Source organism: Pagrus major, chromosome 9 (assembly GCF_040436345.1).
Source record: "Pagrus major chromosome 9, Pma_NU_1.0".
In the NCBI taxonomy this organism is placed as follows: Eukaryota; Metazoa; Chordata; class Actinopteri; order Spariformes; family Sparidae; genus Pagrus; species Pagrus major.
This window is the reverse complement of record NC_133223.1, coordinates 14,216,846-14,239,792: the sequence shown is the minus strand read 5'-3', so window position 1 is coordinate 14,239,792 and position 22,947 is coordinate 14,216,846. Positions and strand designations below refer to the sequence as shown.

General features: G+C 40.9%; 1 protein-coding gene across 1 annotated transcript; it reads right to left on the bottom strand.

Annotated features, from left to right (window-relative positions):
• Positions 1-3,427: 3,427 nt before the first annotated feature.
• srpx (sushi-repeat containing protein X-linked) lies at positions 3,428-22,490 on the bottom strand. The gene is made up of 10 exons (XM_073473033.1): positions 22,287-22,490; positions 14,658-14,714; positions 12,119-12,307; positions 10,708-10,884; positions 8,576-8,702; positions 8,323-8,444; positions 6,977-7,156; positions 5,448-5,581; positions 4,274-4,395; positions 3,428-4,188 (listed from the first exon to the last, which is right to left on the bottom strand). Exons 1-10 carry the CDS (start codon positions 22,345-22,347, stop codon positions 4,005-4,007), a joined length of 1,353 nt encoding a protein of 450 aa, XP_073329134.1. The 5' UTR covers positions 22,348-22,490; the 3' UTR covers positions 3,428-4,004.
• Positions 22,491-22,947: the final 457 nt, after the last annotated feature.

Sequence of the window (22,947 nt, the reverse complement as noted above, 5' to 3'; positions counted from 1 at the left end):
AGACTTAGACATTCCCCGTATAAGAGCTGCATCCTGGTCTGAAGCACATGATGATGCTGAGATTCATCCCCATACAAACTCTTGTGCACAGAGGTGGAAAGTGACGAGCTCTTGTACTCTGACTTGACTTTATTAACACTGAAGCAGAATGATGATCACTTGTGAGAAAAACTACTCTAGTAAAATTACAATCGTAGCACTTTTGAGGACTTCTCAGGTTAGATACAAACTGTATGATTAATGTGGAAGGACCATCACATTTTATTATCGAGTATCATTTTATTATCAACTGTCCAAAGTAATTACCATTTTTTATTTATAAGCTTTTGTTCAGACCGCTTAATGAGGGTAGATATTGTCAAAGTAAAACAGAGTAGCCTCCTACTGTATAGGCTCTGTAGTTGAAGAAACAGCATGCTACTCAGGGTGAAAGTATAAATTTTGATTTCAGAATATAAGCAAAAAACTAGGACTGCAACTAAGTTTGTCAGTAATTTTTTAATTACTTGGTTGATTATTTTTAACCTGCAAGAAAATTTATGAAAAATGGCCATCACATTTCCTAGAGCTGCAGGCAACGTCTTCAAATTTTCTACATATCTGTTGCCCGACCAACAGTGTTGTAACAAGTTTCCAAAAGTCACACTAAAATATTGTGTTAAAATATTACTTTGGTAAAAGTGAAAGTCACCCATACAAATAGTACTTGAGTAAAATACTTAAAGTATCTGATATTAGATGTACCTAAGTATTAAAAGTAATTTTCTGCCAACAAATATACTTAAGTATCAAAAGTACAAGTAAAACTCAACTATTCATCATATATTACATGTACATCTATATACTATATATTATGGGTTGACCCATTTTTGGATCTAGTATTCAGGATTTTTTCTGATTATTGGAATACTTTCTCTTTTAATTCCTTTGCTAATTACAGTCTACAAAGTAATTAGCAACTAAAGTTTCAAATAAATGCTGTGGAGTAAAAAGTACAATATTTGCCTCCAAAATGTAGTCGAGTGGAAGTATAAAGTAGCAGAAAATGGAAATACTCAAGTAAAGTAGAGGTACCTCAAATTTGTACTTAAATACTTAATGAATGTACTTACTTACATTCTATCATTGCCAACAGATGGGCTCAAACCTAAAGACGCTCAATTTACAATTAACTAAACCAGCAAAAAGTTTACATTTTTTGAGAAGCTGGAACCATCAAATGTTGAGCATGTCCAGCCACACTGGCATCTTCATGTATGTCAATGTCAGTCCGTCTCCACAACTACTTGATAGTCAAAACCTTGCTTTTCTTCTATCGCGCCACGAGGTCGACTTCTTTGGTTGAAGTTTGGTTGAACAACTGTTGAGTGGATGCCCAGGACATTGAGTAACACAATTGTGAAAAATGTCCTTGATTAGCTGTTTCTTTTGCGTCATCATTAGGTCATGATGGTAGCAATTAGCTCAGAGCTGTACTTAAGTACAAGTTCATTGAAAGTGTAATTGTTGGTCGATTCGTAGCACTTCATATAACAGTCCAAGTTCTTGAAAAATGCACTTCCAGAAATGAGAGTACTTGTGTATGTTACTTTCCGCCTCTGGTTGTCGTAATAAAAACAGACAGATTAATTAAAAAGAAGACAGATTACATGATTTAGCCTAGCTTCGATGTAAATTTCCATAGCACTGTATCAGTGTGATAATAGAAACTGCATGGTATTAGAAAAAACAGAGGTAGATGAACAAAAGAAGGTTATGTAAAGCACTGATAACGTTGTCATCACCTTAACCTCAGAAGAGAAATGTGATGTGTGAAGTGCGTTCCCAGGAACCCTGAGATGGGGGCTGAGTGTTTCAGAGTGAGTCAGCACTGAGGCGAGCTGCCTTCATCTCAGGGGAAGCCTAATAATGAGTCAGTGACAGTCACCTTGTCCCTGTCGCCCGGGGCTCTGAGATCCACCATCCTGTGATGAATCACACAATTCACAAAAACTATTCTCAAGTTAAACCCTGTACAATCATTTTTCATGTGGAATGCCAATTTAGTCCGCTTGTCCTTGGTAAACCTTCTGCTCTGAACTCCCAGAGCAAACCAGTTTCACTCTGCACAATTACATATAGTAATAATCAAACAAGGTGTTCACTGTGCAACATACTTTAGATGAGAGGCTCGTGCAATACCTGATTACAGAAGAAACTCTTGATGTACAGCATGTACTATCTCTGTTGTGTCTGGTTTCCAAGCATCAAACTCTCTGTATTCCAGCCGATTTTGTCCCAAATGTGTTACAGGAATATTTTGAAATAAACACACAAGTTTCCATAGACTGACTGTTTGACTTTTTGTTGAATGCCTCCGATATCGAGCTGTTGATTAGGTGCTGTCTCTGTGAGTGTACACCTACAAACCAGTTGGTGCTTTTTGACTGAAGACTTTTGACACACTACCAAAAAAATCCATCAATTTTCCTCTGAACATATAAACATACATTAAAACAGCACAATGTTCTATCAAGTCCCCAAATTTGCAGCAATACACCCCTCCCTGAAAGAGGAAATTGAAATTTGATTTATTTTGAATTTATTTTCTATTTTTTATGTATAGTTTCTTTCTGTAAATATTTTGGTGTGTTTGTTTTGGGGAAACACTCTCTGAACACCACTGATTTTCTTCCGCCTTTTATCCAATCTCGACACATCTATGAAAAGGTCAGGCTCAGGTTATTATCTCCTGATTTGTACCTCTGCTGAAGACTTACCAAGACGTCTTATTTATTATTTCATGAACAAGCCATGTAACCAATGTTTTATCAAAACTCCACATTACATTTTGCCTCTCTATGGACTTGGGTTCTGTCCTATTTAGCATTTAGTGAAATGTTCTTGTGTTTTGACCCTCAGGGCCTCTGTAATATTTAACACTGATTAGGGCAGATAACCACAGTCCCTGCTGTCAAATTCATGCAAAATGTAAAAAAAAATGCTTTGCTTTCTGTCTGAACAAACCTTTAGAGGTGTTGGCTGGCTGATTTTCTTATCTTTTAGCAGAAAAAGGCCAGTTACTTACCGGTCTGTTTGCTAAGCTAAGCTAACCGGCTGTCGGCAATAGCTTAATATTTAGCGTACAGACATGAGAATGGTATCTATTTTCTTACTCTTCTAATATTATTTCCAAAAATGTTGAACTATTGCTTAAAGAATGACAACGACACTTGATACTGGGATTTGCTTTGAAATGTTTGTACTGGAAAAAAAAAGTTGAAATAACATTTTTGTTGTTTTACGAAAACAAAAAATGTACAATTCATTTTGTTCATCAGAGATTTTAGAAACCCATCCTTTCCTCCTTCTTCCGTTTCTCTCTTGACTTGTCTTCAGGCGATCGAGCTCGTCTCTTGCACTCACACTGACAAACACTTAAGATCACTTTCTCAATGATAGACATATTTAATCAGTGTCTTGTAAATTCAGACGTAGAGTGTACAAACAGAGCTGAATCACTGTCCTGTCCTGCACATAAAACACACACAGTATTCCAGAGAGTGACAGAATACATCATTATTAGAGAAGTGGGACATAAATATTTGACAGGCGAAGAGTTTTCCAGTTCATACAGTAAAAAGACTTTTCATACAAAATAGTAAAACATATTTCTGTTTTGAAAATATCAATAATAATAATAAAACATACAGATAGACGAGACACAGGAATCAATATGATTGTAATGTACTGTATGACCCATTCCATTTAGTAACGTCTCTTAACAAATCTTGCTTCAGGACAGCTCCATGACTGACATCTCGATCTTTGACGGCACACACACAGAAACACACACACACACACACACACACACACATACACACTCACACCTTGTGGATACAGGACTGAATGAGTTCAGGTAGACGTGTGTGACATGTGGAAAGAAACAGAAGATGTGAGTGGGTCCTGTCTGCTTTGACTGACTGAGGAGGAAAAGGATCAAAGATGGCAGAGAGTCCAGGGTTTTATGATTGACAGGTCTGACCCGCCTCCTGCTGCAGCACCATCTCATCCTTGCGGAGGGGGAAGGTGTCGATGGTGGTCAATAATTCAGCCGCGGTGATCGGGAACGGGTAGCGTTGCTTGTCCATACCCTGCTTGTCTACCAGCACCATTTGGAAAGACCTTTGAGGAATCTGGAGCAGTAACCTAGGAAACGCACATCAGCTCAGTAAGCAGCTGGAACGAGCCAAAGACACATGTTGTGAAAGTGTGTATGTGTGTGTGTGATTACCTGAGCTGCAGGGCCAGGCCTGGGGGCAGCAGCGTGTGTCGAATTCGGCCAATCTGTGCTGGGTAAGTCCCGACCAGCTCAATTACTGTCACATGCCTCAGGTCCAGTCCACACTGAGCGTGCTGTCCACACAAAAGAGAAAGAAACAGAGAGACTGATCTATTAATGTTGTTGTTTTGGAGCTCTGTTATTGATTCCCATGCAGGCAAAAGAAAAGTCAGCTCAGTTTATATCACAGTGCGATTACTCTCACACTCACACCTGGTGTTCAGGTGTGGTGCATGACAGAAAATACTTGGTTAGGTTTAGGCAACAAAAATAAAAGTTAAAACACACCTTTTCACAATGTTAAACACGTGTTACAAAGGATAACCTCTCCCATATGCATATTAGATATATACTGTACAATATTTATACCATTTAATTAGCTTCCAGACTATCCAGTAATGAACAGCTACATCTACAGTTTTTGCTTTTTCACTGCAGATTTGTGAAGCACAGCATAGAAAGACTTTATTGTGTCCAAAGGGGAAATTTGTTTCCACAGTGTGCTTAACCTAACAAACATCTCTTTTTTACTTTTGTTTACAACAACAAAAAAACACGTTAAAAATGAAAACCCTGCCACAGTTACAGCAAGACACTTAAAAGAAAAGTTCAACCAAAGAATAAAAATTCAGTCAGTGTTTAAGAAAATATAATGTTTTAATCAGCTCATCATTATAGCTCTGATTAGCACAAACTACTAATGATAACTGCCTGACAGATTCCAGGACTGACCACTCAGGTTGTTCACAAATTGTCCTTAAACAGGATCTTGTCTTTCAGCTGACAACAAAGTCACTTTCAAAGATCCGGCGTTTAAAAACAGCTCTGACTTAATGGTCTCTGACAACCCGGGGACACATCAGGCCCCAGAATAGCCTTATCAAAGCCGGTGTCTGTGTCGTTTATTCATCATCTCGACGTTTACTGTTCATCACCCCCACCCCCTTTTTATTTGTCTCACCGCTTTGTCCCACTTAAGCAGCTAAGCGAGAAAAAAACACACTGCAGCCCTGTTCGTGAGCAGCAAGAGATGAAGTGGAGTATTGCCTTCCATTACTTCTTCACTCCTGCTCTCCTTCTTTTGTCTCACATACAGCTCATGACCTCCCTGTGAGTCGTGCCTCACCTGTAAGTTAGTCATCTGGAAACGGTAATTGTGATTGGCAGCCGTTGGGGCCGAGATAATGAGGAGCCGTCTTTTCTCATAGAACTGGTCCAGCAGTGCAGCGGCCGTACGCACTCCCACATTAATGTTCATGGCTGCGATGACACAGTTAAGATGACAATTAGGTGACATGAGAAGATGTGACACACAGTACAAGAATACAAGAGTTAATGCAGCACAATGTCACAGTGAGATGCTGCATGATTTGATTCTTTTGGGCTGTCGAGCAGTGAAATCAGATAAGAAACTTGTGCGGCCTCATTGTGTATTCAACAGTGAACTCAACTTGACACGTCGAGCATAAATTGCTTATGGTTTGTTGCACAGAAGCTGCAACAACTGTGTCTCTCACATCCTCGACTTATCACGTGGCACAGATACACTCATTCAATAGAGGGGCATCCAGTATTGATTTGCCTAATCGATGGATAGCAGAGAGGCCATTTTCTCCTCCACTGAGCTTCTCACATGGAACCAGTTTCGCACTCGTAGGCAAACTTTACACGACACTGTCGTGTTTATTACCACTATGCTGCTACTTAGCTAACAATGGCTAGGACGAAGTGGGCGGAAAATTGGAAAAAATATAACAAAGAGTCGGAGAAGAGACTGTATTGAAGGACTTGATTCAACCTCACGTGGGGAATGATTCAAAGGCTCTCTACGGATACACTGATTTAATTACTTGGTCAGTTCATTAAAACGGTTAAAACGGTCAAGTTCTTTAATTTTCATTCATTCATTTATGTGTACCTCGATTTTCTTGGCCAGTTGGTTTTGTTAAAAAGAAAATGAATGAAATGCAAAATGAATTCATACATATATTGTATATCCAGTCTAAATTGATCAAATGGCCTCTCTCTCACACACACACATTAGGTAGAGTTGCCTGTTTTGGGCTGTTTAAAGAGCCAAGTGGTTTATTTTGGACTTGTTTCCATGGACCTGGTTGCTTGTTTCTCTTTCGAGAGCTGGCAACACTGAATGCCCGATTCGGGTACACTGCATGGAAAAAAAATAAGAACCTCAACGTCATTACTGATGCAGATACCAATTAAAATTTATCAACAGACAATTTTAATCCTGGAACAGTAAAAATAAAACAGTGGAATAATCAGTGTGGAGGAGGTGCAGAGAACTGTCTTCAAACTATTTGCATGTGTTCTGGTTGTTGTCCAAAGTTGTTTGAACTTTTGGACAAAGGTTCTTGGAGATAACACTGCAAATGAGTCTTTAGGCTGCATTGCTTGGAATAATGCCTGAAGATCATACACATTAATATAAGTGAAACATCCATGAGACAGTGATTTGAAAATAAAGGCAACCATTCATTAGAAATTAAGTCGAAGGCCCAAAAAAAGAGATTTTCCTAAATGACTTTCTCCTTTTTTCTTCTTTTGCCATTTGTTGCTTTTGTTTTATTCCTACAACTGCTATAACATTGCAGATTTTTGTGTTTGTGTAAGTGTGTGTGTGCCTGCAGTACGTACGTGCACAGTTTGTATCAGTGCCAGACCAGGTGAGTCCGTACTGACACACTCTGGCAGCGCTGCCCTGCAGCTCGTAGCCGCCGGTGCATTTAAAATTACAAGTGGCCCCGTAGTTGTCTCCGTCGCTGTCGCACTTAATGTAACCGTTGTCTGGAGGAAAAAGCTCGCTGCAGCGGCGCACTGCACAGAGAGAGAGGGGCACATTAGAAAACAAATGTGAGGGAACATGACAGGCAGAAAGGTAGCAGCATGAGAGGAAAAAGAGGAAGACTTCTGACTTTTCAAGTAGCACCACCAGCATCAGGTTATAATTTCAACATGTCCAGTTCGGCTGTTCCTTGTGTTTAGTGCAAAATAAGCTAATGCTAACATACTTATACGTTATATTATACAGTTAGCCCAAAGTCCTGCTGTCCTTAAGTACAACCCTATGTAATTGTTAGCATGACTCTCAGTGTTGTATCGTCACAAGTCCGATGAAATATAAACAACTTCATACTCAACAGCAGCGTTAGAGATTGTCTGGATGAATGCTAATGATCTTCAGGTCATGTGAACAGATGTACATATTTTGGGAGGATAAACTGTTAAACAATTTTTTTTATATAAATCATATGAAGTGAACAAACGACAAAAGGTCTGCATCGCCAAAAAGTGGAGTTATGATGGACAAAGTATAGAAGTTCTTTGGATAAACTTTAAATTGTTCTGCTACACTCTTGGTCAGTAATCTGATTCTTATATGCTACAACTTGTACTGTAAACTTAAAACTCTGAACTTGGACATTTTTGACTTAACAAGGTGACAAAGGCCACCTGAAGACACTATTGCTTTTTGTCTCCACGAAGCACGACCATCTCATTTGTGGAGAAGCAGCAGCTGCAGGCTACTCAAGCAATGAACCTCTGACCTCCGTGCAGCAAAACAATTTCTCACAGAGGTCAGAAAATGTGGTACTTTTTTACTGGTTCCAAATAGAAAAACTATTAGAAGGAATGTCCATGAGAGAAAAGCTCAATTTAAACCAAAGTAAATGTTATTTCATGTAATTATTGAAATATATGCTAAATTGTACTCCCCCTGTAGATAGATAGATCACATTTTTGCATATTCAGTTGACCTGCTGTGCTCTGATAAAAGATATGTAGGCTGCACTACCAATTAATTTGTTATAATTAGAAGTTTAATGATTATAGTCTTCCCCCCCTTTCTTAGTGCCAAACTTACACAGCACTTACCAGGTGACTTCTTGGAAATAACCTCTCAAATTAAACCTTACAGAAAATCCTGCTCCACACAGATTATCAAAAACCTTCTGTCTCTAGCTCTGCTTTAAAAAGCTCACCTCGCACTCTGACAGAGAAGCGACACGATCCTTTGTTCCCAGCACGGTCAAACACAGTGTAGGACATCTTATGGAGTCCCTCCGGGAAGTCAGATTTTGGAGCTCTCCCTTTGAGGATAACGCTGCAAAAGACAGGCTCTGTTTTAATCTTTTGCTGTGTTCATAGCTGCATAGCCAACGGGACTTAAACAGACCGAGTGAACTGAAACAAAGTGGTAGAAAAGCAGAAAAGGTTGGTGGAGATGAGACTGACTCTGTGAGGATGCCATCTGCAGTGTCTACACCCTCTGGTGTGTCCCAGGTCACCCTCGCCGTCAGCTTTCCTGGTTCTGCCCACTTATCCTTCACATTAGGACACTTGATTTTTGGAATATCCATATCTACAGAGAGAGAGAATCACATTGTCCACGTTATAGACATCTTACTAATAAGGCCACAAATAGTACTGTAGATAAAATGTGGACTCAAGAAGAGTAGCAACTGAGTGTGTCTCTAAGCCCCCTTTAGTTGCTGCTTTCTGCTCTTGCAGAAAAGTTTACAAGGATAATGGTGGCAGATTTACCACTCAAAGCTTTTTTATTTTTGAACATTGGTCTTTGATTTCAGACAGAAGTAGCTAAAAGCAGCCTCTCATTTCTAGCCGGCGACTGTTGATTTTGGCGGCTGAAATGATAACCCTCCCTACAGTATTTAGTTTAAGCTCCATGTGTTGGCTGAAAACGCTGTCACCAGCTGTCTTTTTATTGTTTTAAGCACACTCAATCTAAAATATGACAAATAAAAGATAACAAATCTCTTAAAATTGCAACTGATGGCTTGAAACATGATGTCTTGCTTAAAGTCTGAGGCTAAAGCTAAATGTCCCAACAAAAAGTCAGCATCTTCGCCACTTGACAATTATGTAGAGGAAATAAAGAAGCAGCATTATCGGGGCAATGCTGTGCAGAGATCAATCAGTTTAGTCTAGGCTGAGTTTGATTTGGAAGATGTCAGATCATTTTGTGACTACATAATGCTGTTTGGCTGCTTTACTTGATCTAAATCTTCTTCATCAGTATGTTTTCACATGTAACGTAAAGAGAGAAAAGACTTGGATGAGTGAACTTGTGAGTTTGGAAAAAAATATTCTATCTCTGGATTGGGACAGTTATGCTAATGTTTGGCTAAATTCTGATATCATCGGTGAGGAAACGGGAAGTCCCGCCCCTTCTGGTGCACCCAATGGGACCTTATTTTGTAAAAAAACAAAACAAAAAAAAAATTGTACAATAGTCAATGGTGAGAGACAAAAAATGTTGCCTCCCATTTTAACTGTGCTATGAATTACTCATATTTTGTTTGTCAATACATAAATAAACACGAGATGACGTCCACAACCCGACTGTTGTGTGTGTTGTCTTTCGAATGAGTTAGTTTCACAGTCTTATATTTCATTACTTTTTGGACAAACTGTGACTTTTTTGAGTTGAAAAATGATCTTCTAAATAGACAAACATATGTGTGATTCATGGCACAATTCATACAGGATCAACAATTGTCTTTCGTCAGTCACCATACATATACCTTCTGAAATAAGGTCCCATGGTGGTCCACCTGAAGTGGAGGGACTTCACTACACTCCTGACAGATCCCCATGCACATCTCTTCAATGTGCAATTGAGCCTTTCACAAACATTTAATATAAACAAGAAAGTGACCACCCAGTCTCAGTGGCTAAAAAAAATAGCAGCTCCCTCCACTCTACATTCCCTCAGCCGCAATTTCCAACAAAAACACCTGGATTTTCATTCTCCCATAGTTTTCAAACTCTAATGATAAAGACAGAGACTTGGTTTCAAACACACATTTTTGAGATGACAATGAAAAGGAAGGATGAAGTATTACTCTGAGGGAACATGAGGCTCTATCAGTCCATACAGACAGATGTAGGACACTCAATGTCACTTCACAAACAGCATTGTTAAGAGCTGACGGCTGCGATACGGTGAGCTCTGAGTGAATCTGTACACAAACAAAGCCTGTGAATGTCTCTTGTTAACAAGCGTGCAAGACTATTCAGCCATGATCCCTTAAGTGCAGCCTTATAGATCAGCTATTCATGAAAAACAGAGTCGAGTCATTATCAGGCTCAGACTCAGGCTGCAAACGTGAAAAACATTCATCATTTTCTGTTGATGAGAGACAAACCACAGTATATGTACATGTCTGCAGGCCGGTTCTGTCCGAAACAACAATTATATAACCTTGTATTACGAGAAGATTAGGGCTTTAGGAGGTAAAGTACCTGTTACATATGTATTTTACAATGTTGGTAAGTCTTCTGCAGCCTCAAGAGCTCTGTGAGAGATGAAACTGTGCACAAAACAACAACACACGCAGTCTTACCAACACAAGTGGGCACTCCGGCGCTCCACTGCTTGCTGTGCTGGCACGTTGCCGTCTTCTGGCCCTTCAGACTGAATCCAGGCGAGCAGAAGAACTCACAGCGAGAGTTGAAGTAGGAGCCGTCCGAACACTTGTAGCCACCGTTGGCGGGCATGCTCAGTTTGGGACAGCGGATCTCTGTCAGAGAAGAGATCAATGGTGATGGAAGGATTGCTTTGAGTTTGGATTTGCTCTGTTAATTTGGTTTAGATTTTGATGCATCTTTTTAAAAATACTGGTTCATCTCGGCCTTTTATCAAATCTCATATATCAACCATTCATCGCTGGTCTTTTCGAGTATGTAGGAAATGGTGCGATGTTCATAATTACAAATATTGTAGAACTGATCAACACTAAACAGTTTCAGTCCTCCACACGCAGACCAGCCACATCATTAAAAACACTGACAGTTCAAGTGAATATAATTGACCATCTTGTTACAATGCAATGTTCTGCTGGGAAACCTTGGGTCGTGGCATTCATGAGGATGCCACTTGACACGCATAAGTACCAAAACATTGTCGCAGACCAAGCACACCCCCTTGTGGCAACAGCACTCCCAGATGGCAGCGCTCCGCCCTGGCAGGACACTGCCACGCTGCAAAAACTGCTGAATGACCGAAGGAATGTGACAAAGAGCTCAAGATGTCGACTTGGCCTCCAAATTCGCAATCTGATCGAGCATCTGCGGGACGTCCTGGAACAAGCCCCGTGGGGGCCGTACAAGTTCTGCAGCGGTGTTTCGGTGGGTGGTGCTTGCCAATGGTTTCCACATGAATGCCGGGAACCTGTTTCCCAGCAGAACATCGCACTGTAACATGCTCAATGTTTTTCACTTGAACTGTCAGTGGATTTAATGATGTGGCTGAACGGTATATTTGAGGGGTGGTAGCAGTAATCAGCTCATCAGTTTTCCATCTTTTCATCTTCTCCCTCCAAGTGGGTCAATTCAAAACAGCTATAATTATTTTGCTTCGGGTATCGTAGGAACTAGCCTTTTAAAGACTAACTGCACAGTGACACCAGTAATAGTAGTGGCAGTTACTTTCCATTAGCATCCTGGAGTGATTTAAATACTGTTTTCAAAGAGTATTTCACACCTTGCAGACACATGTAATTGTTCGTATAAACATGAACCAATTTTCAGAGTCCTGAGCATCAGCTACAGGCAGAGTGGACAACATCCATAACAAAAAACAAATTCCCTCCCAGTGTGATGTGGTTCAAAGCAGTAGGAAAAAAAGTTTGAAAGTGGACTGGGGCCAAGAACAAACTTGCTCAAAAATGTAAGAACCGTTACTGGGACTCCTAGAGGCAAACCTAGTATGCAAGTGTGTGGATGAGTGCATACTGCATGTTTGTGAGCTCTTACCTCGACAGGCGTAGTTGGAGGACCAGTGTTTGCTGGCCATACACACCACCTCTGAGCTCTGGGATTCGTACCCCTGCTTGCAGCGGATCTTGCAGCGTGTCCCCATCACGTTCCTGTAGTGCTCCCCTCTGGGTGTGCGACAGCTCACGTCACCATGTTTCACCTTAATGGGTGCACACCACGGTGTCCCTACGAATGGAGGAAGGATAGCTGCTCTGACCTTTTCTTCAGTGCATCAAAGCAATTATATGTTTTTACGGGACGGCCTGGAGCAGGAGGGACTGTTGATGTCAGGGTTCAATAATAAGCACTTACCTGAAGACTATAAAAGCTGAGAAAAACTTAAGTGTGAAAATATTGAAAACCCGCCTATCATCTGAGCACAGACTGATGCGGTGGGTTTCTCATTACCTTATCTGCGACTTCCCATAATCCAACAGTGTCTCATGAGGCACAGGAGATAGTTTCACTTGAGGAAAGACGGATAATGATGTGTAGAGAGAGCACTTTCAGAAAGTGTGTGTTTTTGTGTGTGTGACAGAGTGAGAACTTTTCCATACGGAGAAAGGTCTGTGTTAAGAGAGCAGGTCTTTATTGATACCTATCACACTACTGACTTCAACTATCAGCTGTTTGTTGAACTGTCCCTCCAAGATTTAGTCTGTCCACTGAATGAAACTGATCAGACTGACTATAGATGTATCAATAAAGTTCATACGGAAGAGCTGGATGAGAAGACTGATGCCGATGTTGTGCCTGTGACGTAAATATGTAGCACCAGCAGCTGGTTAGCTTTGATCAGACACTTTCCAAAGGTTACAAAACCCAGCTACTAGCACGTCTCACGCATTAACATTACTTGTTTGTTTAATCAGTTAAAAAAGCTAATTGTAAAAATGACAGGTTACAGGTTTATGGAGGATTATGTGCCAGGATTTTCTTAGCCAGGCGCTAGCTTGCTTCCTAGTTTACTTGACTTTCTGGATTAAACAAACACGGAATAATTATATACTAAGGTGCTGGTTGGTGGATTTTGTTAGCTATTCCCCTATTTCCCCTATTCTTTTTATGCTAAGCTAAGCTAACTGCTGGCTGTAGCTTCGTATTTGATCGTACATATTTAACTCTCATCAAGAAAGCGAGTAAGTGCATTTCTCAAAATGTTTTTTGAACATTTTATTTTGTACCTGTTTTTGTAGGCATACTATTTTTTAAATTGTGCGCCCCTGATTGCAAGTCTCGTTTCTTATCTTGGGTAATAAAATGACAGAACTGAACTGAACTAAAAGTCCGAGGGGCCACAAGGTTTTTATTCCAACACAGGGAAATCAAAATCTGCAGTTGATTTCCTGCTGGCTCAGGACAAACACTCAACTGTGTGGGCCAACACGTACACACATGCACACACTTGGAGGGGAGCGTACGCACCAGCTCAGGCTAATTTCCAGTTGGAATAAAAATGAGTTTTCATGACACAGTAAGCCTCCCTTGCTCCCTCTCTCCCTGTATGTGTGTATGTGTTGGAAAAGTCACCACAACCACTGGGTAAGAGAAAATAATACTACATTTGAGCTTTTACACAAGGGGAGAGTTTGGCTTGGCCTGTACAGTAATGTTCCGTGTCTAACTGACCCCGAATTTAAAGCTGGAAGCTGCTGACGTAACAGAGTCAGTTTACAAAACTGGCTGAACTAACTGCCGTTGAATTGGGCAGCTTTAAAGACACAGTGAGATATAAAAATAGCCTACATATCAATTCCAGCCCTGTGTTAACTGTTCAGTTATCTTTTTTCAATATTACAAATATGTCAGTAAATCATTTTGAGTATTACATAAAAATCCTGCCTTTTCTCTGCCTGTAAAAATTAATATATTTTGGATGGAGCATCTTGAACTTGGAGGCATGGATAAATTAATCCAATTAAATCTGATGTGTACAACTAGCTGAATTGACAGTTGGGTTGTAGTAGCTAGCAGAGCTATAGCAGCTAACGTAGCATGTATGTAGGGCAAAGATGTGTGTTTGAAATATCATAATTCCTCTTTTTTTCTCTTCAACATTAAAATATTTTAAACTCTGGGGCATATAAATTAATACAATCAAATTTGATTTGAGACAACTACCTACACACTGACTTGACCGTTAGCTAGTGGGTCATAGTAGCGAGCAGACCTTTAGCAGCTAACAGATAATTATCATAGGTCAGAGGTGTGTGTCTGAAACTCAGGCGTTTATGGTTTACTCTCATTAATTTCTTTCCTAGCCCTCCAGTTTTGACCTAACAACACTGGTCCTCTAAACGATGTATCAGGCTGTATTGGGCTATATTACAGCCACTGCTGAGCTATCCAATCAAATCTGATGGATGTTATTTAAATCCCTCCAACAGCTTAACCCCAGCCGTAGTGTGTATCACTCATCTCACATTAGATAACGAAGCTCTAACCGCCATTTAACTGTGATGATTCGAGATAACATATTAACTGCATTTATGTTTGCATGAATGTCTTGGCGGTGTCAAACTCAGCATGTAGTCACCTTTAAATCCTCGAGAATACCAGTCCTCGTCGTCTCCGTAGCCATAGTGTCCTGACCCTGGGGGTGAAAGAAAAGAAGAAAAAGCAACTAATACGACGAAAAGAGCTGCATCTCACATGTTAGGCAATGTTTGAAAGCACTGTCCTGGGCTGACCTGTGAGGCTTTTTTGTATTATTGCAAAACAGCACCAAGAACAGGCTTACAAATATTGCCTAACTTTTCATTTGAACCAGACGCTGTGGGGGATATGGATCTTTTGGACAGACCACATGCACTAACTCTCATAAGATCGTCTTTTTGCAGGGTGGGCTGGAAAATGAATCTGTTGAACACAAAGATTCATTCTGCTCAATCCAGTGGGGATGTTTTTGCGTTTGGTAGAAATGAAAGGAGCTGAACTATTTTGAAACTTTCTGTTCCTAAATAGCTCCAATGGATCATACTTACCATTCTAAGTCAACTTTAACAGTGAACAGATTCCTCAGACAGAGCAAAAGATACATCAACCATAAAACAGCAGCATCCAAGCAGAACTGAAAGATATCTCAGTGGTGGCTGCGGTGCTGGTGAAGGACACAGTTGAGTGACACTGGTAAAAGACAAATGTGAGGGGAATCGTGATGAGAAAGGAGGATTATTTCAGGAAAGAGGATGAAGAGGGAGCAAGTTAGGACGCAGGAAAAACCGAGAGGAAAGAGTTTAATGGGTGAGGAAGGGGTTAAAGTAGGGGGAGGGGTGTTCAACCGTGGCTCAGGGATGTTATGAACCCCGTCGTGAATGTGTCCTCTGTTCAGGATCCACAAGTGAAGGAGTGTTCCTCCCTCCTCCTGCTTCATATATCAGCCGCATGTTGGTCAGTGAACCTGATACTATGAGCACATCTCGCATCCCGTTCCCCATTCCTCATCACGGCTCTTCTGTCAGTTTAATGAAAGCTGTCTGGGACCAAAATGCCGCGAGCCATCTAATACACACACACAACAGGCTCTGAGGTTTTAGCAGTCGGATCACACAGCATGGATTGTACAGAGCAAACCCACATACTGAGTGAGTCAGATTTAGCTGTCTAAAGGGAAAACTTTCCTGTCAGCTCCTGAGTGAGGGGAAGTAGGCAGGCAGAGGAAGGTGTGGAAAACTAATTACAGGTGTGTGTGTTTGTTTGTTTGTTTGTGTTTGTGTTTGTGTGTGTGTGTGTGTGTGTGTGTGTGTGTGTGTGTGCGTGTGTGTGTGTGTGTGTGTGTCCCCTTCAAAGTGAAAATTAGTTAGAGTCACATGCATCAGAAAAATGATCACCTCTTTAACAACCTGCAGCCATTACAGGCCAACAGAATACAAACATTTACACCATGGCTACTGGGAGTTACTCATTTCTGATTCACTTGCAGGTGTTACCACAAACAATGACTAACCAGTTCTCTCTTCTTCAGAAAGAAAATCAGCTCATGGAATTGAGTTTTAAAATTATAATCCTTAAGATTTTCATGACATTTTTTATACTTTTCATTGCTGTTTTTCAGGCAGAGCCATTTATACTCTATATTTACATCTATATGCACATTATTCCTGTCCCACCATGATACCTTGAGCAAAATATGGGTGCAAATTACTTCCAGTCACCTAACTGGAACTGGCATTTTCCATGGTAACAGGACGCTAACCGGTGTTCTTAGAGGATTGGTACGGCGTTTTATTCATAGATGACGATATAAATTAACAACTTTATCGAGTGAATACTACAAACACAACTATCATTGTCTATCATTGTGTTGCCCACTTGGCTAAATGTGGCTGGTGTGCGAGTTATCATGATGCTTTGTTCCTTACATAATTTCTGCACAGCACCAGAAGTATCACCCATAATCGTTTCCACAGTAGCCTCCCCAGTGATCTCCCCAAGAAACTCGTGGATACAGAAGTTTGGTGGTGGAGTCCGCCATTCACGCTCTAGATTAAAGATTGAGTCTATATATGCACGAGGGATTCACAGGGAACAGTGCAGGCACATATATATAGTCCTCATATTTGTACGTCAATGATAAAAGCCTCACTGTTTACTGTTCATTCTCTATTCTAACGATTATTTCCATTATCAATTATTTTGGCGATTATATTCAAAATCAAGTGATTAATCGTTGATTGTGTAAAAAGTCTCCTAGAAATTGTGAAAACTGCTCATCAAAATTTTACCAGAGCCCAAAGTGACGTTGCAGCAAAAACGCAGCAAACTGGCAAAACACTGGATGGCGTATACACAAAAAAAGTGTCTGTTTTTTTGTCAGTTTTAATTTTTCAAGGGTGTAATGGAGCCAAAAGTAGCAGCCACAGTGAGCTGTTAGATGAAGAGTTGCAGGCGACAGGCTGCACACCTCTAACTATTTGGCAAGGTAACAACTTCACTGTGTCCTGCTGCTGGATTGAAAATTACTCTCTGGGTGCAGCTTGGAATCAGGTCACGGTTGCTCGTGGCAAAATGAAACAATGATTTTCTTTATTAAAACAACATGAGTGTGTTTGGCTGCGCTGTAATCAGTATTTCTCGCGAAGCAGACGCTCATGGAGTGTTTGCTGTAGTATTAAACCTCACCTGCTGTTACAAGTAGTAACCAACGGTGTCACCAAATCGACCAGTACTTAAAAGGATTACAACTTTAACTCAGTCATTCACATTCAGCAGGCTACAGATTTACCACAAGGCGACGCTGTTGGGTCGTCTACACACAGGCTGCACCACCACACCACCATTAGGACACAGTAGCAGAAGCAGCAGTTTACACCTGTATTTGCCTCCTACAGGCAACATGCTGCAGTTTTGATTACTAGCACCACTTACAAGGAATGAATGTCAGAGCAGCAGTTTCTTTCTCTTTTAAAGCTGCTGTTTCCTCTATGAGTGAAGCTGCGTGTTTTCTTAGTCCTACTTTTTAATGCCTATACCACCTGTCCACCTAGATTTTTACTGGAAGACAAACACACTGCCATATAACTGTCACATATTCCATAAATAGTTTCTAACGAGCCAAGAAAAAGGAGAAAAATAACAGCCCTGTAATAACCATTTCACCTCACCAGACTGTACGACCTGAGAGGCTCATATCCACAATAAACACTCAACAAGTAATACAACAAAAATCTTATGGCGGCTACAGATAAAGAGAAACAGCTGAGCAACCCACATTACAGGATGAAATAAAACATCATCCATATCAATACTTCCCTTTAAGGAGTGGGGATGTGTCCTGTTATTTAATTTCAGTTCACTCAGATAAAGTAGTCAACTGTAGGTGGTGACAAAATATATACCATCCATGAGGAATGATAATCCTACCACAGGCACAGGAGACAAATACAATCCCAATGATTTGGTTTCTCTCCACCGTCGCCGCCCTGCATGCGTCTGGCACATGTTCTGGTGGGTTTTGCAGGTGAGGACTGTTGTTGTAAAGTGCCCTTCTGTCGTCTGGGGACTCTTCTTTTTGTTTTTGCATTTATTACGTTTGTTCCCGATTGACTGGTGAAATATTATTCAATTTTAAATAAATAATTTAAATTTGACAATATGGCCTTAGTGCAGTACATTCCCCCCCCCAAAATATGGTCGTTGTATTGCCTGTATAAAACGTCAATCTAATACAAATCTTCTTGTTTTAAGTGTTGAGCCTGAGATATGTGAACAATGGTACAATCACATACACGACAGAACTAAACACAGAACATTTATTATTAATTCTCTTGAATAGTTGTTGCACTTCTTCCATCTCTAAAAATAACTAAGGAGAACAGAGGACATACGAGGACACTCAGAGCAGTGTGTGAACATTTTGCAGAGCCAAGCCTCTTGTGGTGTGTGAAGTCATCTTTTCAATAAAATAGCCTGCAGGGTGTGAGAAGGTGACATTATCATGCATGTGTTGTGCACGTTAGGTGACCAACCAGGAATAAAAACACTTTTCTGGCGTATGCTCTGGTTGTTACATTAACAGATAAAATGGCTATATCCATTTCTTCATCTTCAGCCGCCTATCTTAAGTGATGCTGCTGTTTCCATTCTTGCCAATAGGTGGCGCAGGCTGGACTGGCCATGCAGGCCTGAACCTGCAGACACTGCAGCTCAGCATTAGATGTAATTGGCTGGCCTTGATTTTGTCCTTTAATATTTGATCCGACTCCTCTGCATTTATATCTAACAAGTGTGTCAACACGAAAAGGTGAGTTCAGCAGTCAGCATCATGCTCCTGCTCGTCTCTCCCACTTCAAAGACGCTCACAGCGAGAAAGATGCCAAAATGTTAATAGTGCAGGAAGTGTAGACGCTTGGCTTCCTCACAAACCTCTGGGAGTAAATCAGCTTTAAATTTCAGAGCCTGATATTCCAATTAGCTTTCCTCTGCAGGCCTGTAATACAAACTGTCATTATGTGGCAGCTCACTCTCTGTAAACATTGAAGTGTAGCTACAGGCTAACAGAGCTGAAGAAAGCAGAAAATAAAATGGGATGTCATTTCTTTATCGCTCAGTTCAACACACCAAGATTACCAGGTTACATAAATCCTTTTGGAGCACTAATGATTTCCGTCCCATTTAAACTGTACACCAACACGTCTGCTGCTGGTTCCTTAATCACATCAGCAGTTTATGACCCTGAGGAACAAACTGCTGTGTTGTTTCCACATTAACACGTTATAGTGAGGCACAAATGCCAAGTAGTTACAGTTATGGACCCATAACGGGCCACAATAAATGGCATCACATATATTATCATTATATATTAACTAATAATCCGACCAGCACCTTGTGTATCTGTTTAACAAACATTTAAATGATAATGGCTGTTCAATATAAACAACATTCATTAGTAAATGAGTTTGAAATCTTTTTACTGTCCCTGGTTTGTGTCATTCATTTGCTAAGTATTTCCTGTCAGTTGCGTAGCAGGAAGAACTACATAACCTAAGAGACACTAACATGAATAACAGTTGTTAGCAGCAGAGTTAATTGGGAATGATTCATTTAGAAAGTGATCAGAATGCTGATTCACAGTTTAAAACTCATCATTACACACTGCTTTATTGGTATAGCATTTATTATCCTGTTGTTAACGCTGCCTTAATCCATATTTTAGTATTAACAGTGGACCAAATGACGATGTGTAATGTGAAAGATGAACCCACAGTGAATTACACCTGACTCAGCAGTGACCCTCAGCTCAACATACTATGTATTCTAGAATCTTTTAGCTCATTGTTTTGGTTTTCCAGCTCACACACTGAACTTACTGTATGCTACCTGATCAGCGCCAAACATCATACAGACACAGTTAACAACTAGCTGGTGAAATCCACAAGTTTTCTCAAGGTAACGCCATGTTTCATTTGGTCGCCAAGAGTGAGGAAGGAAGTCGATGTATGAGACTAAGCATTAAGTGAATAAAACATGACCTCGTGAGCATGAGTCACGTCAGATACATTTTCATGAGCAATGGACGTTGTTTAGTGGTGTGTTCACCATCTGCAAAACTTCACCCTCATTAGTTACACAAATTTGACTGTGGGATCATTTGTGTTTATTCATGTCACTGCTTATTCCCCCTGAATGTCCAGATTACTTTACTGTCCACTAGCCACAAGCTAGCGAGCAACTGAATGCACAGAGGACGTGTCTGTGTGTCTAGATTCAGGTCAACTCTCACTAAACTCAGAACTCACCAGAGACTGGTTCTCCCTCTTCTTTTTCCCCTCTCCTCTCTGTAACGTTGTGGAAAAACAGCCTCAAAAACCATGATGATGGTACAGTGTATTGTAACAGGGTGAATGGTGTCTCTATCTCTTGTTTCTGCACTATGTAACTTCAGTGAGAGGGTAGGATCACAGTGTTACATACATGTTTACTTCAACACATAACATTGTTATGACGTAATGAGTTTTGCTTGTAGTCGGCACCTACATTACGTCTGACAAATTGCGGCAAATCACACAAAATGGCAATTTCTACATAATATTGCTTTAACATTTTTGCCTCTTGTTAGTGTCTCTATAACCACTTGGATGCCTGTTTTCTGAGCTCATTTACCCGGTTAGACTGAGCACTTCAGAGCAGTAACTACTTCATCAGGGACAGTTACAACCTGATTTGTTCCTTCAGCTTTCCTTTGCAACTCTTCAGGATTTACCTTTAGTTGTTGAGTGTTGCTCCCTTTTCTGGCAGAGAGACAACTGAGCACTCACTAGAGTGACTATTCTCCAGTGATGTTGCCTGCTGGCATTTCCCAAACTTGCTCCCTGTGTGTGGAGGATGAATCTGCCCCAGACTTACATCAGCACAAGAATCATCATGGAAAGTATGATCAGGCTTTTACGATGACTTCCTGTAGACGGGTTTAACTCTAAGCACACAAGCTTAAAGATTTCAAAAGAGGCTGAACGGTGCAAAAGTAGTTTCTTTAAAAATTCATTCATTCTGGCGCACTGAGAGCCATGTTGAGGCATGCACACCCAGCTGATAAATGGGCTAATTGACCACCAGAACAAACATAAACACTCCCCTGTAAAATAAACTCCTCAAAAATGAACACACACACACACACACACACACACGTACAGACCAGAGTCCTGACTGTCAGCTCAACAGGCAGTTTTTAGTCTGTCAGTGTAAATCTGCTCTGCTCGCATTCATGTTTCAGCCTGTATGATCATACAGCAGCTGTGGTGAGCCACTCTCTAACCATCTACAGGCACATAGCCACTGTGACTGCACACACACATACAAAGCTCCATCCAGTCTTGAGCTTTGAAGTCATTTCAGCTCCACACTGCAGGCTACAGGCCCCGATTCATATGAGTGGAGAGTCAGATGTTGGACCTCAGATGCAACAAATCATTCTTTTTATTGTTTTGGGCTTAAAGATGAGAACATTTGGAAAATATTTACCCAAAATCTTAGGTGATTCACCATTAAATGTCTTGTCTTTTCAAACCAAAAGTCCAAAACCCCAAAATACTCTATTTATAATGTTTTAAACAAAGCAAAAGCAGCAAACTCTCACAAGCTGGATCCAGAGAAAGTCGAAAAATCGACCAGACTCATCAGTTAATCGACTAATCACTGCAGCTCAACTCAAGTGTGTGTTTGTGTGTGTGGGTCCATCTGTGTTTACTCAACACCAGTGTAGAAACTCATCAGTAAAGTCCTGTAAATACCTCCAGACAGAGCAGCACTAACAAGATGTGAAAGCTCTCTGCAGCAGTTTAATTCAAAGAGTTGATAGATAAGTCGCTCTTAGAAGAGAAAGAAATTAAAGTCAGAGTTGCAGGGCTTTCATTCGTGCCACAGACCCAGCTCTGTGCAGAAAGACGTCCCCAGATGCACACTGCACTCCCCCCGCTTTCCTCCCCCTCCACGTAAACACACCCGCGGTTCACCAGAAACCAGCGGTGAGGATAAGAGACCTCAAACGCATCATGCACATGAAAGTCAGCAAAACTTCTCCTCTCATCTAAATCCAGCCTCAATCCGCTGCTGTCCTTTACTTTTCCACCACTCCAAAGATAAGCTGCTCGATTATCTCATCGTCCTGGATCCATCACAGTGAATCCAGTCAAAGAGGAGGTGAATGAGGGCCTTTGTCAGTGCTTACCTTCATACCCGGAGCACAAGCAGAGCTGGACGCACAGGAGCAGCAGCGGCCACATGTCCATGTCGAGGCGCGGGACGGACGCTCTTCAACATGTGAAGGGGAGCTCGCAGGAAAACTTCCAGCGCATTCCTGCTCTCCAAAGGCCCGCCTCTTGCTCCAGAAACAAGGGAGGATTCTCCTAATACAGTCAGGCCACCGAGCGGCGTGAGGCGAGGCAGATAGAAAGAGGAGGCTGTGCCAACCCCTGTGGGTCAACATGACATGGACTCAATTATCACTGCGACAGAGTGAAGCAATAAAAATCAACCCAAACCCCCTCAGAAAAGTCTCTGACATGCATTTACTCAGTTACATAAGCAACCTACAAAACTGGGGTACTTTTCATTAATAGCCAATCTGTACAATCCAGAGTGAAGTGCTTGTAAAATGCTGTGCAATGTTAAAGGAGCACTATGTAGTTTTGGAGAAGAAATTCAAACTAACAAACTAATGAAGCAATAATACAAACTCAGAAATATTTATGAATAAACAAATTGTTCTCAGAGGAAAATAAGGTCCCCAGAACACTGCTTGAAGCTAGAAAGGTGGCAGGGTCCGCCAAATATGAACAAAGTATGAAACTATGTTGTCCTTTAAGATCACTTTGTTTAGACCTTTCTCC

Coding starts and splice junctions, on each gene's coding strand:
- srpx (XM_073473033.1), bottom strand. CDS start 22,347: ATGGACATGTGGCCGCTGCTGCTCCTGTGCGTCCAGCTCTGCTTGTGC. Junction 8,703..10,707: donor CGGAGTGCCCACTTGTGTTG/GTAAGACTGCGT, acceptor CTCTCTCTGTAG/ATATGGATATTCCAAAAATC. Junction 8,445..8,575: donor GCAGATGGCATCCTCACAGA/GTCAGTCTCATC, acceptor TGTCTTTTGCAG/CGTTATCCTCAAAGGGAGAG.